Consider the following 14,223-nt stretch of genomic DNA (forward strand, 5'->3'; position numbering starts at 1 on the left):
AGGGTAGAAAAGGAGTACCTTAGGGGGATACAGCCCTAGTGACAAGCCATTGTACCTCTGAAGGAACAATATGGTACTTTATATTCTGTAAGAGAGTGTAGAGTATGATAATATATCAGTCACCAAGCTCTCTGTAGAATATCTTATTTTCCTTTGATGCAGTAAGTACATTTTGCTGACTTCTGTACTATTACTTCATGCAGTACAGAAACAAAGGGCCTGTCCTTAAATATAAAGACATGCATATATTCATAGAGATGTTTCCAGACTTTGTAATACTGCAAAGTAAGTCAAAGGAAAACTACTCTCTCATGCATCCCGATTCAATTTAACGCCTGTAAATTGTATAGTATTTTGCCTTCTTTTAAATTCTAAAATTTAAAAAACTGTACTGAATTTCATTCAGATTGTTTAAGGTGCATGGATTGTCTTTTTATTTTACACAAGTAGAGATTCCCTTTCTATGAACCTGATATTATCGGTTGTAGCCCAGCATGCAGCCTTAGCAGACGGCCCCAAACTCGCGTCACACCACTGTACCGGCCTGTTCGCAATCACGGCAGTGAGAGCAGGAGATGTCAGTGGACACTATAATTATATTCTGGATGAAAAGCATGGAGGCCACTGCGCTCGTCCATCTTCAGAACTGACATATGGAAAAACTGGGAATCGAGAGGAAGCATCCAGACCTCGTCTTTGCCTTGTCAGTCACTTTGATACATAGAACAGCTCAATCCCCTTACCTGGGAAAGACGGAGCAGCAGGAAAACCGCATATATATATATATATGTGTGTGTGTGTACATACCATATGTGCATCTGTTTGGATGCGTGTGTGCTAGAGGCATGGTTGGAAAGAGAGGATGACAAGATAGATAAAAAGGATAGAAAAAGTTGATATGCAGAGGGAATGTCAGTCCATTCGAAGGAATGTGAAAACCCCAAATGAGACTGAACTAACTCTTGAGCTTATATTCGCTTTATAAATACACACATGTCCATATGGAATATGTTGTCAGTGACTGCGTTCGTTTTTCATGGTTATTTGTGTGTCTCTTCAAAAATAATTCCCTTTGATCACCTTTTCCTTCTTTTTTTTGTTCCTTTTATCGGAATCTGACTTTAATCCAGCTGCATGCCGCCTGTTGGTTGTCTTAATATCTCTCACCATAACGGGGGCTCTAGCAAAATGCAAATCGGAACGACTACATTTAGATTCATAACAATGAAAGGAAACATTGTAAGCAGGGATCATGGCAGGCTCTCTTCCCCTAAAAGAAGTCTTCAGTTTTTTCCAGGCAGGTCTATTTTCTGCATGAGAAAAAGCTCACCTGCAGCTGAATGTCGAAGCAGCACACTTTCCCTCTTCATTATTCACTGCTCATATAAGCTCTATTTTAGAAGTAGCAGACCTAGCTATACCCGCTCCCAGAATACTTTTTCCTTCAGCCTATGTGCTGCCATATGTGATGGAAAAAAGACCCAGGCCTCTTGTGCAGAAGAAGGCGGCAGACAGGTTTTTGTTGCCATCAAATCTTTTTTTTTTTTCAAGTATTAACCCTGTACATTAGCAGAAATGCAGTGTATAAGTATGCTTTTATTAATGAAGCCCTTTTTTAGACAGACAACTTAAGACACAAACTAAAAGTTTGTTGTTGCAGAGCCCTTTGTCTTCCTCTGAAGAAAAATCGTGTTGACTTTCTTCTGAAGTTCTGCATGAAAAGTGGTGATTTTATGCTCAGTAATTCAATTCTTTTCACCAAATCCAATAACAGTGGGAAAAAGTCTTATCTTAATCTTGGAAACAACCCAGTTGCCCAGTTGTTATCACAGTTACTTTTAGCTGGTGTGCAAAACTGGCACAAATTCAAAGTCTTTCAGGGAAATCTGCTGATACATGTTGTTCTTATAATAAACAGGAACAGAAACGTCATTATGTCTTTCAAACTTCATCAATATTTAATCAAAGATTAGTCAGTTTCATGTGTTTAAAGGCACATGCGTGCAAACATAACAGCTACACTCTACACAGCTGGGTTTGTGGTCAATATCACTTTTTTTTTTTCTGGAAGGCACTTTTTTGTACGCCTAAAAGTGGCAGAAATAGTCCAACTGAAAGGAAGAAAAATTGGCAGGGAGAGCGGTTTAAACCATGCTTACTTTTATCTTCAACACAGATGCCAGTGTGTGTGCATTTCCATTTGGACATCCCAATGCCCCGGTTATCAGCGTGTGACGGAAAGGTGTTTCAGAAGCTTTTTGACCGTCTGACAAGCACTCCTGATAAAAGATACTGGCAGGTTAAGTGCGGTCTTACTGAGCCACTAACATGACTGCTTAGTCATGTTCTTCTATCAGCTGACAGGGGAGCATTGAAAACTGCTCACAAGGTCATGTCACTTAGATCAAAATGTCTTCAAACACATTAGATGATTAGAGAAACATATATATTTTATTTGTTCTTGTATATTACATGCCTATTACACCTCTTGTCGTTTTAAAGCGTAAAACGACACCTCCAGTACACTCAAACATACAAGTATTCACACAAGCAGACACACATTTAGTGTAAGAGGCAGTGAGACATTTGTTTTGGCTGCATGACTGTCCCCCCTACGTCTGTGTGTGTGGGAGCGTGTGTCACTATTGGCTGTTAACTATCTTGTTTTTTTTCACATTTTCTCTTCTAAAGATTTTGCTGTAAGAAGTAATGCCTTGATCTTTTTCTTTCTTTTTTTAAACTTTTGTACACTGTGGTTTTATAAGCTGCTCTGTGCTTTATGTTTTCCTGGTTTTCATTGTCTGTCAGTGTCTAGACAGACAAGAAAGGCATTCATAGCAGAGCAGGCAGACAGATGAACTATTGAGTGATGAGGCACAAAAAAGAAAAAAGAGAGAAAGGGTCAACATCTTACCACTAACCCAGGCAGCCTGGAGAAGAGGTCAGAGCTCACCACGGATGCAGCAGCCACCTCACTCTGCATTTTCTCCTCCTTTCTGCAGCGATGACCTTTCTCCAGACTCGTCTATGGTTCAGGAAGGGAAGGGAGGAGAAGGAGAGCTGCAGAGTGAGGCCCAGTCACAGCCACAGCCACAACCCGAACTGCAACCGCAGCCCCAACAACAGCAGCAAGAGACTCAGCCACAGACTCAGCCAGCACAGCCCCAACCACAGACTGAGCCCCAACCGCAGATTCAACCTCAGCCTCAACCCCAACCCCAACCCGAAGTCAAGCCTCAGCCAGAACCTGAGCCGAAAGCCCAGCCTGCACCAGAGCCCGAGCCTCAGCCGCAAGTCAAGGCTCCGAGCGAGGCGGCCCCACAGGAAGCCCCTAAAGCCCCTTCGCCTTGCCGAGAGGAGCAGACGGTTGCAGAGAAAGAGAATCAAGAGTCAGAAGAAGTTGTGGCGGCAAAGACAAAGCAAGAGGTAGAGGAGGCGCAGGCCAAGCCACGCGAGGGTGAAGCAGCACAGGAGGAAGAGGACGAGGAAGGGGGAGGAGCAAAAGGAGGTGGCGCGGGGAGGAGGGCCAGTCTGCACCACACAGCCTCGCCCTTGAGGGTGCAGCGCAACGGGGCCGGCTCGCACTCCGCCGCCTCTGACTATGAGCTCTCGCTTGACCTCAAAAATAAGCAGGTAGGGTTGTGTTGGGGTTGGGAGGGGGCGGGTTGAGTGTTGGTGTGTTGTGTTTGGGAGAGGGAGGGGGAGGGCAGGAGGTGCAGTAGCTTGGCTTGTGTGTATTGTACGTCCTGTGGTCTGACATTTTTGTGGTGTTTCGTTTTTTTTTTGTCTGAAGAGAAGGTCAGGTGGTTTGTGGTCAAAGCTGGTGTCTGACTTTTTAATTTTATTTAAATTTTTTAAATTCGTTCATTTATGTTTTTGTTCGTTCGATGTATTGATCCCTATTAGCGCTTATGGGCTGTCAAAAATATTTCCTTTTCTCCATTATCATAAACCATCATCATCAATGCCATGTCATCACTTCATTGACATCCTCAGTTGTCTTCATCACCAAAACCGGACTGTTTTTTTCAAAGTGTTATTTTCTGCGAATACACTAAACAGTTTTCAGGTGCAGGCTGCTTTACTATTCTACCAAGGATGCGCATTTACCCATCAAAGTCGATGTAAAAACAATGTCACAAAAAGCAAGTTTGTATTTGCATGACTCCTTTAAAATTTCTATATTTTCTAATGCTTGATATTAATCAGTGGACGGTGAAAAGCCTTAACATTTGTGGAGAATAAAAGCACATTTCATTGCAGCGAGTTAAACCGACTTTGTCCTGAACTGTGAAAAATGACTGTTTTTGTACGTGCATTTTCATGTTCTCGTGTCTGTGTTCTTATCACGCTGTTCATCAGGAGCTCAGATATCATCTACATTACATAATCATCAAGAGCCATCAAACATTAATTTTCATTATCATCCATCTAAACAACATTCTTCAGTCCATCGAGCTTCGACAAGGTAAGATGGCAGGTAAGGCCCCTACCTGTGGGGCTCCTCACCGTTTTTGTGCTGGATTAATTATGTAAAAGGGCCCTCCACTGAATTTTAGATCCATTTTCAGATTCAGCCTGTAAGAAAAGCACCCTTGAGGGCTGAAAAATGCATTTCCATAAACTGCTGTTTATTTACTGCCTTTCAAAGAGAGTCAGTCACTATAGACGCTGATAAAAGCATGGCTAACTTTAAAGCTAAAATAAACCTTTTTACAGCCGTATATTCTGTTGTCTCTCTAGTTAATTTTCCATTTCATGACAGTTGTACTGGGGATGGACGTTTTCATAGCTAACTTGTTAAATTATTAGGGCTTGAAGTTACTGATGCATCATTAGGGGCGTGGTCAGTGGGCTGGCTGTTGGCTAGGCTTCACCATCTGCTAAGCTGAAGTGCACTTCTCAATCCGTGTTTGTGGATCTGGTCTTTTTTGCGCCATTTTAACAGAGCTATCTGAACAATAACTGTATTAACACACTGTACATGTGCTCCAGTTTTGGTGTGTCAAGGTGTAATGTATAAAGCAAGTAACACTGTAGATGGATCTTGCTCACTCAGCTTCCTACTGCTAACTAGCTAAGAACTCGGCACTCCCTTTCTGCTAAAAGAAAACAAACAAATGAGCAAAAAAAGAGCTGCAGTAGTAGAATCTGTATTTTCGAATGTGAATCCAGATTTGAAGTTATGATTTTGAAAGAAAGCCATCCAAGACTCCTTTAAACTGCCTTGTGGAAGTTGTAATATCAAGTGTAAACTATATCCAGGCCCCCCAAATCCATTTGTTTTTCCAAGTTTCCTTTTTAATTCCTTCCCTATATTAATGTCCAATGCTAATTTCGCTGGGGTCCTCTGTATTTCAAGCAGAAACTTGTCAGACTTGAGCCACTGTAATGTGCATCATGCAGGTATTTTTTCCAGGTATGCCGAGTCCCTTGGTTCAGTTTGTTTCTTTTCAAGGTACACCTCGGTCCCTCAAGTCTTGACTTCTATTACTGTCCCTGTAAGTGCTGTGTGGCACACTTGGCTGCGCTTAATCAATAACCCAGAACAATCAGTAAACATAGTCGGTCTGGTGTTAAGTGTTTCTCAGAGTCAGAGCACCAGTGACACACTGTGAAAGGAAATTTGCTTACAGGTGACAGGGAGATGTCATTTGGATTGTGTCCTTCTCTGCCAATACATATTTAAATTCACAGAGTGAGAAGAACACACAGAAAACTGCCAGATAAGCCAGCAAAGCATTCATTCCAAGCCACTGAAACTAATATGTCTGAGCTGGATAGTTTTTCCATATTCACTCTCTGTCAGCTCCATTTCATTCAGTTTTGATTGCATTTCCTCACTCGTCACTTCTCTAATCGAGGCTCAAGGTTCTTTTAACCTTAACTTCTCCTTCTCACTTCCATTTTCTCTCTTTTAATCTTACATCTGAAGGTCCCCCTTTCCTGCTATCTCACTGTCAACGAGGCTTGAGATACGTGATCAGCTAGATTGATCTTCTGTCTGTACAACCTGGGGTGCAGGGGGCTTGATGGATCTCCAGATCAATGTCAGAGTAATTGGATCTGTGGGGCGATACCTTGATAACTGGGGAAGAACCTCATGATGAAGTATTTGAGCATTAACTCACTTTAGTTTAGCGTTCAACCTCCAGATACCCCTATTACTTTTTCTCTCTAAATAGGGTTAAATTTAAATATATAATGGTTTAAATTTAAATACTAGTCATCCCATGTAATAATACATACACTTACACGACAATGTACATTATATTTGTTTTCCTTGTAGCTCACTCATATAAGATGAGCCATTTACGTTGCCTGCCTAAAGTTGCTGCATACCTGCAAGCCCCTTTGCAACCCTGCTCCACTCAGGCTTGGCATTTTCATGATACGTCTGACTTAATCAGTGTCATATCTGTTGTCACTGATGCTTGCTCTACACTTACACCTGCTTGTTCTGCTGCTTTACCTGGGGGGTTCTTGCTACAGCTCTGCTGGTTTTCCATGTGTGCACAGGGCGGGGAATATAGAGTCCCCAAACATTTGCTTTCTGCCCTTTCAGTTAATTTTTGTCAATTTAAACTCTTCTAGCTACAATCCTAGTCACACACAACTGTGCCTACTTTAAGTTGCTCATAAAATGGAGAGGTCTTGAAGAAGTAAACAACTCATGCAGAATGCACAGCACTTTGTTTTATAATGAGGTGATGTGACCTTTACTTCTGCTCAGTAGCTGCTGCTAATATCTGCTTCAGCAGTTCATATTTCCCAAGAATCAAAAGGAGGACTGAAAATGGATTTGATGGGCTGCCTTCACTCATAAATACACTAAAAAGTGCAAATGCATGTTATGTATCTCACAAGGCCCAGGTTAGGGTTTATAGATCTTTTTAATTCCACAATAAGATGATCACTTTTCTTCTCTTTAAACAGCTCATGCAAAATTTAGAATTTTAGGGGGATATTGTTCTGCAGATGTCCGCAGTAGTGGATTATATCTGATTTTGGCCACGCTGGGACTTTTTCCTTGTAGTTTTTGTTTGGCCAAGGCCCATCAGTGTGATTCTATTTTTCTATTAAACTAAGATAGTGTCTGCATTAAAATTTAGTCACCGCTGAGCTTTTTCTGTAAATGACTTTGGTCAAGGACGCATGAGCTAAAAAGATTTCCATCCTCTGATGACATCAAGACTTTTCTATTGTCATCCTCATTTACTAATACAGTCAGCATTAGTTGTGTCCCAGTTTTGCTGTTATATAATCATCTCATTAATCATGCAGATGTTTCTGCGCTGTAAGACTGTGCATGAGCATGAAAGCTAATAATCATGGTTTGAATTTCCACCCCTTATTTCTGCAGCATGTGAGAGATCATCTGCAGTTTTATTCACACAGCTCAGTCTGTGCCTGCACGTTTAAGGACGAAACTCGACGAATCAGTATTTTAGGGCTGTTTGATTTATAGGGACTGTAAAAGAATGCAGTATTTAAACTCAGTGTGGGTAGTATTTTACAAGTCTATGACATTACTTAGCTTTGCAGGTACAGTTCAGCACATTTTGTGTTCAGAAAAAGTCGAGCTAAGCTAAACTAATACTGCCTCATAGATGAAAGGAAGCAAATAAGAGTGATTCCCAAAAACTGAGTGGATAAAAAGGAGATAAATGTTACCACTGAAAAAAGGTGTTTAGAAAGCATTTTAGTCAAAGCTGTCTTCAACGTTCTGCAGGAATGAATAAGTGAGGTTAACTAATTTTTGATTATTAAGGTAATCAGTATTCTTTAAGAAGCCTTCACATATATAGTTTTACAATTAGGTGTAAATGTCACAAGTTGAATATAGATGAGGCTTTTCTAAGAGGCCATTTGTGATCATGATACCGTAGAAGGAGGTGGAGATAGTAATCATGGCACTTGACTCTAAATGGCAACAACTGGCATTTATTTGCAACCAGTAAAAACAAAAAAAACCCAGAAAAAAAGCTGTGTACTGCACCTTTAGTTGACCTTTCGGTTTTGAGACACATTTCTATTTGAAGCAGAAACTTTCAGACTAAAACATATTCCTTTTCCAAAGCCCCTGGGTATTAATATTTCATGTATAGACAGAGAAAGTATTTCAAACCAAGATATCTATCATCCCCATAGCATCTGAAGCCGAGAATCTGTCTCTGCCTCCGCAGCCCAAAAATATTTGAAATTTGCATTTTGAATTCGCACTTGTGTTTAAGTAAGATCATTATCTTAATGTGCTAAACCTCTATTAAACCCCCTGTTTGTTATGGGTCGTCTATTTGACTTCAAGAGGATTAGAGACCGGTGTCCTTGACTTCAAATATTTACATACCCCTTCTATCCTTTTTGTTCACCTCAAAGTTCAAGTAAAATCTGTCGTTGCACACTCTAATTTTATTCTGCGTGTTCTGCATTGTGGCACCGCTTTGCGTTGCATAGTTTTTCTCCATTTTTGTCTGCCTCATTCAGAGGGGAACATGAGGTCAGCACGGTGCTGATCTCTCCGTCAGAATCGATTTAGAGACGTGGTGTGAGAGAGCGGTGCCATCGCCGTTTTCTCAGACCACTGTGTCTCCAGAATAATCTCTCCCTCCATCAGCGCTTAGTGAAGTGATCAGAGGTAGAAGTGACAGAGGGCTAATGGGGAAGATTTTCAGCAATGCCATTCTTGGCACGGTCATCTGTCTGAACACCTCTTTCTATACCTTTCTTCCATGCTTTTTTTTAATACACGTGTCTCCTTTTCTTTTACCACATGCATTACACTTGGAGTGGATTAGCATGCAGCCCTTTAAATGACATCTAAGGATTTATTAACACACGAAGAAATCAGAGTTTCCTGAAATATTATGATGAATATTTTGCTGCTATTGCTGACTGAGCAGTAAACTGGAATTTATTAGAATCCCCAGTGCAATCGTCACCAAGTGAACCATTTTGCATCACTGTAACTGGTCTTATAGTAACATTAATGGACACAGCAGGCGGTCGCTGTGAGTTAAAAACCCACTGCATGCAACTCTCTGCACCAGTGAGCCAACAAACAAAGCTGTCTTTGGAAGACACATCAAAAACATTTTCTCTGTGGCACGAAACTTGACTCCAAATTAACGATGTTTTGTCCAACTGGCCGAAAGAAAAGGCTGAAGGTTTTAGACTTTTTGAATTCAAGTCATAGTTCTAAGAACTTAATAGTTATGCAGTGCAGTTAAACAAGAAACAAGCACCACCTACATCTATGCTCCACCTTCACATTACTACTGAGAAATAAACTTATGAGGAAGAATGTAACAGTTTGACATATGTGCAGAGCCACACCAGTACGCTTCAGTACCCATAAACCAAGCAGCAGCTGGACTAGTGTTAACATAGAAGGTCAAGGACAGAGTTGCTAAATCTGCAAAGGTCCATCTTCCACTGGGTCTGATGTGTCCTTAGAGATTAAATAAAACAGGTAATACAGACAGAACCACTGTTCACTGTGTTCTGGAAACATGCACTTTGCACCTTTAACTGCACTGTCCAGTGAAAGTGGTACACAGCATTTGCAGTTCCAGCACAATCCTCGTTAGAGCTGCCATCAAATCCTGTCTACTTTCCTCACTTTCTTCCTCCATCCATCATGTTCCAGCTCGTCCCGGTGGCTGTAATTCCATCTGAATGGCACAGTGTATCAGATACGCACTCTAATAACGAAAGCAACGTGACCCAAATGCTTTATTCATCATCCCCGACCCGGCTTACGCGGAAGCCAAAACAAACAAGCTCGACTGCTACATTTAATCAAATGCAGCCAAGCTGACAGCCCTTTTTTTGCGCATTCAAGGGCACCCCTGCAGTGGAACTCTGCAGAATTTGTTTTGATGAGGGACACCTCTGCAAGTAATGAGGTCAATCATATTACCTCAGCGCCTGTCTTATAAAAAAAAAAAAAGACTACACAATCTCTATTTTAGTTTCCGCACAGTCATGGTGATAACGTCTTGTCGTATTAAGAGTGCATGCAGCACAGAACAATCCAGATTAAAAAACGACGAATATTCAGACTGAGTTCGACTGGTCTGCAAGGGATGACAGCCACTGAGAAGTCGCCATCAGCAGATACAGTAGAGCTGTGAACCAGCATCCTATTCAGACGCCACCTTAATATTCTCAGTACGTTTCACTTTGCTCACAGAGGCTCTGCAGTGAAAATGTAAATGGAGTAGATAAGATGGATTTTCAGTGTCATTCCAACTATTCTAAAGAGCTTTGTATATGATTCGGTTGCTCCAATGGCAATGACAGAGGCTGCATCTTGCTGAATTAACCACTTATCAAAAATTGCAAACCCTACAGCCATTACAGCCTATCAGTGTTTTTTTTTTTCTTTTGCAGAAGTCTGATGGTTTGGTGACTTTGTCCAGGACTAAAGGGAAAGCAGATTAGCAGCTGAAAGTCACAATTTGATCCTTCTTAGCTGCAGTAACCATTCACTCAATTGCATTTGAATTGACAGGAAGGTTACTTTGTACGGACCAAATTTATCCTCTTGTACACACCACTCTGATATAAGAGTTCAGCTCTAAATCCGTAAGAGAATCAAAGGAGGAAAAAGCAAAGATGTGAATTCTCTCAGATGAATGCTTTGCTTTTTATAAAGTACATTTTCATGCAAAATATTTTGAACATTTATGTATTTGTTGTGTTTCTTAGTGATGGAATATAATTCTTTTTTGTGGAAAACTGTTTTCCACTTCTTATTTTGCATAAAATTATATTGCTGTTAAGTCATTTGACCAAAGTAGGATTAGTTTGTAGTTGAATCGAGGCAAAGAGGTAAGCCTGAGTTTCTTGTTCACCCTTTCATTCACCAGTCTGGATACTCAGTTGGTTCTGGTGTAACTGACGTCCCAGCTTCACAGACATGAGTGAAAGGTAGCCCGTCTGCAGCCGTTGACTCATGAACTCCAGTCAGGAGAATCGCTTCAGGACATCGTCCTCAGCTGTCCTTTCTGGCATGCAGCCGAACTTCAGATACGTTCTCAGTCCTGGAAGTATTCAGTTTTGTTTAGACAAGCTTGATGGAGCGTGCAGGAGGCAGGATGTATTTGTTGTGAATCCACCAGGCGATTAGCTGCTACAATGCCGACGTGGGCTCCATCAGACGTCACACGGACTTTGTTCTAGTGAAATGACAGAGACACTTGTGTTCTCACACGCAGCTTCGTGTCTAGAAAAGTTCAGGGCTGCAGTGCATGTGTGGAATTGTCTTGAGTGGGGTTTTTTTGTTTTGTTTTTTGAAAGAGTCACCCACTCACTCACGAGAGTGAGTGGATGACTCTTTCAATGTTTTTTGTAGGTTTTTCAGTCCCTGCAAGGCAAACGTTCACCATGAATGAGACTTTCACAAAAATCGTGCTAGTTCTGTTTGTGGTGCTGTTCTTTCAAAGCTGAAATCTCCTCCACATTAATGCCCTTGATAAAGTAAGAAGAGCAACAGAATTATATTCATTGATTTAGTGCGAGTGAAAAGGACTTTGGAAGATAAGCGCTCTTTCTGGGCACTTCCAAAGATACCCACACCCTGATTGTTCTGGGAAACTCAAAGAGGTTTCATCTAGTGTTTGAGCTGCTGTCAGATGAGGAAGACTATATTACATCTCTATCTATTTCCCACAGCATTTGAGCAATTTTTCACAGGGAAGATTAACGGCCTGTTCCATTTCAGACAATTTAAAGTTGTGTGGAAGACTTCTCTATGGAATTCATGTAGATTATGAGCTCTATTTGCTGAGGAAATATCTGAATGCCATGACTCAGCTATTAGTGTGGCTACAGATTCAGGATACATAACAAAACCAGCTTGGAAAATACATTTACTGAACCATGACAATATTATTTAGATTTGCTGATCTTTAGTATCTAAAAATAGGCAATGTTTTTTTCTTTTTCCAACTGAATAAACTTATTTTTTCTTTAAATCTCCACCTGATTAGTATTCCACCAATGCATGCCTATATGCATTGTACACACACAAAAAAACATTGAATTATAGTAATACTCTTTTACCTATTCGCATGTATCTTGTATTTGTTCAGCAGTTTTAAAAATTATTATACAACTATGACTCTCATATTTGGTCTTAATAATTGCTGTCCTCACTTTTACTATCACTGACACAAAAGAAAATTTTCACCAATTCATTTTCGCTCTGTATGTCTCTTTCCATTTTCTTTAGATCGAAATGTTAGAGCACAAATACGGCGGACACCTCATCTCCCGCCGTGCTGCCTGCAAGATCCAGACCGCCTTCCGCCAGTACCAGCTCAGCAAAAACTTTGAGAAGATCCGCAATTCACTTCTGGAGAGTCGACTGCCTCGACGCATCTCCCTGCGCAAGGTCCGTGTGCAAAATACGGAGGGTTTCTCTGCTGAACGGGCCCTGGCAGAAGGCTGTAACCTGGCAGGCATCCCACTGGTACGCTCACCATCTTTGCCTGCCACGGTTGGTGGCTCCCTGACCGACCTGGAAGACTCCTTCACTGAGCAGGTCCAGTCATTAGCAAAGTCTATAGATGATGCACTCAGCAACTGGAGTCTGAAGACCATGTGTTCACTGCAAGAAGGTGGCAACTATCAGTTCAGTGCCGATTCATTTAGTGCAGCAGCGGCAGCAGCAGGGGTTGGAGGTGGTGGAGAAGGTGGGGGTGGGGACGTGCGAGACTCGGCAATTCATCAGGGCTCCGTGGACCCAACCGACCTCTCGAGGAGTGCAAGCAAGCTGATGATGGCGTTTCGAGATGTGACGGTGCAGATTGACAGTCAGAACTTCCGCGTTTCATCTTCAGTTAGGGAATCATCCACTTCTGTCACCCTCAACAGTGGCACCCAGCAAGAAGAAGCCTCCAGCACTGTCACCACCACTTCCACGACAGCAAATTCGGCACCAGCCCCTATCCCACCCGGTCCTTCCCAAGAACCCCCTCCTCCACCTGCAGACATCCTAGCAGAGCCCAAAGAACTCCCACCACCACCCCAGGAGCCTCCACCACCACCAGAGACAGAAATAGAAGGCGGCGACCAGGATGATGAATTCCCTGCGCCACCTCCTTCTGAAGAAGAGCTTGGGGAGATGGAGCAACCTCCTCTGACCCCTCTGGATAAGATGGCATTCCCCCAAAGCCCAGAGGAGGTTGTTGTGGTGGTACCACCACCACCAAGAGAACCAACTGTTGCCCCTCCACCACAGGAGATAGTGCTGGGTAGCTCTCCTGCGGTGGAGCCTTTGGATGTTAAGAGATGTGGCTCTGAGACGGCAGACAATAGCTCAGAGCAGATGAGCAGCAGCAGCACATCGACGGAGGCGCGCTCGACGTCCGAGGCGTCGTCCAAGGAAGCATTGCAGGCCATGATCCTCAGCCTGCCACGCTACCACTGTGAGAACCCCGCTAGCTGTAAATCACCCACTCTGTCCACAGACGTCATGAGGAAACGCCTCTACCGCATCGGCCTCAACCTCTTCAATGTGTGAGTAGCAGATTCATTCATTAGTGCTTATGGTTCTATGGTAACAGAAATTTAAATCAGCTACCGGTTTGTTGATGAAATCTCAGTATAATTTCTAGCTTTTGAATTAGTGAAGTGCTGAGTGTTGAAGTTACGTAATAGTAATATAGTTCTTTTCAAATCTGCTCAAGTTTTTACACTAAAGTTATTGCCAGTATTAACACTCTGGTATTCATACTGCAACCTTATTTGCAACTTCTGTTGTATTTTCCTGCGTGCCGTCATAAAGTCAGCAGAAGAAGGAAAAAAAAGGGAAAAACATGTGCTCTGAAAGCTTATTTATGTCTGGGGTGTTGCAGCTTTTCTCTCATTCTGAATCCAGTTCCCCTCGCTGTCTAGTGAAGAGTGACAAAGTCAAAACCAGATAAAAACTTCCCAAAATGCCCTGCAGACAGGTGCAAGGTGGTCATATGGCTGTGATAGATAGAAAGAAAAATGTTAACAGGGTAACAGTGCAGTGCATGGGGAATGCACTTGTGTTTATGTATTAAGAAAACAAAACAATGAATCCTGGAGATGTGTGCTTGGTGACATCCAACCACCAGTAAATTAATTACTGAAACATTTAATCATAAACAGAGTTTACATATGAAGAATTTAAGTTAAAGCTAATGTCAGCAAACCAAGGGAAATTAATATCCCATATTTAATTTGTGC

General features: G+C 42.0%; 1 protein-coding gene across 5 annotated transcripts in view; it reads left to right on the forward strand.

Annotated features, from left to right (window-relative positions):
* Positions 1 to 14,223, forward strand: part of iqsec3a (IQ motif and Sec7 domain ArfGEF 3a) — a 119,240-nt gene that overhangs the window by 56,662 nt on the left and 48,355 nt on the right. For 4 of the 5 annotated variants that reach the window (XM_025899677.1, XM_025899678.1, XM_013271222.3 and 1 more), the window contains exons 3-4: positions 3,003 to 3,633; positions 12,239 to 13,527. In XM_025899677.1, the coding sequence (XP_025755462.1) occupies positions 3,003 to 3,633; positions 12,239 to 13,527 (1,920 nt within the window). The remainder of the gene's footprint in view (positions 1 to 3,002; positions 3,634 to 12,238; positions 13,528 to 14,223) is intronic. The other variant, XM_025899679.1, reaches the window with a different exon arrangement.

The sequence above is a fragment of the Oreochromis niloticus genome, linkage group LG17 (assembly GCF_001858045.2).
Source record: "Oreochromis niloticus isolate F11D_XX linkage group LG17, O_niloticus_UMD_NMBU, whole genome shotgun sequence".
Lineage (NCBI taxonomy): Eukaryota > Metazoa > Chordata > Actinopteri > Cichliformes > Cichlidae > Oreochromis > Oreochromis niloticus.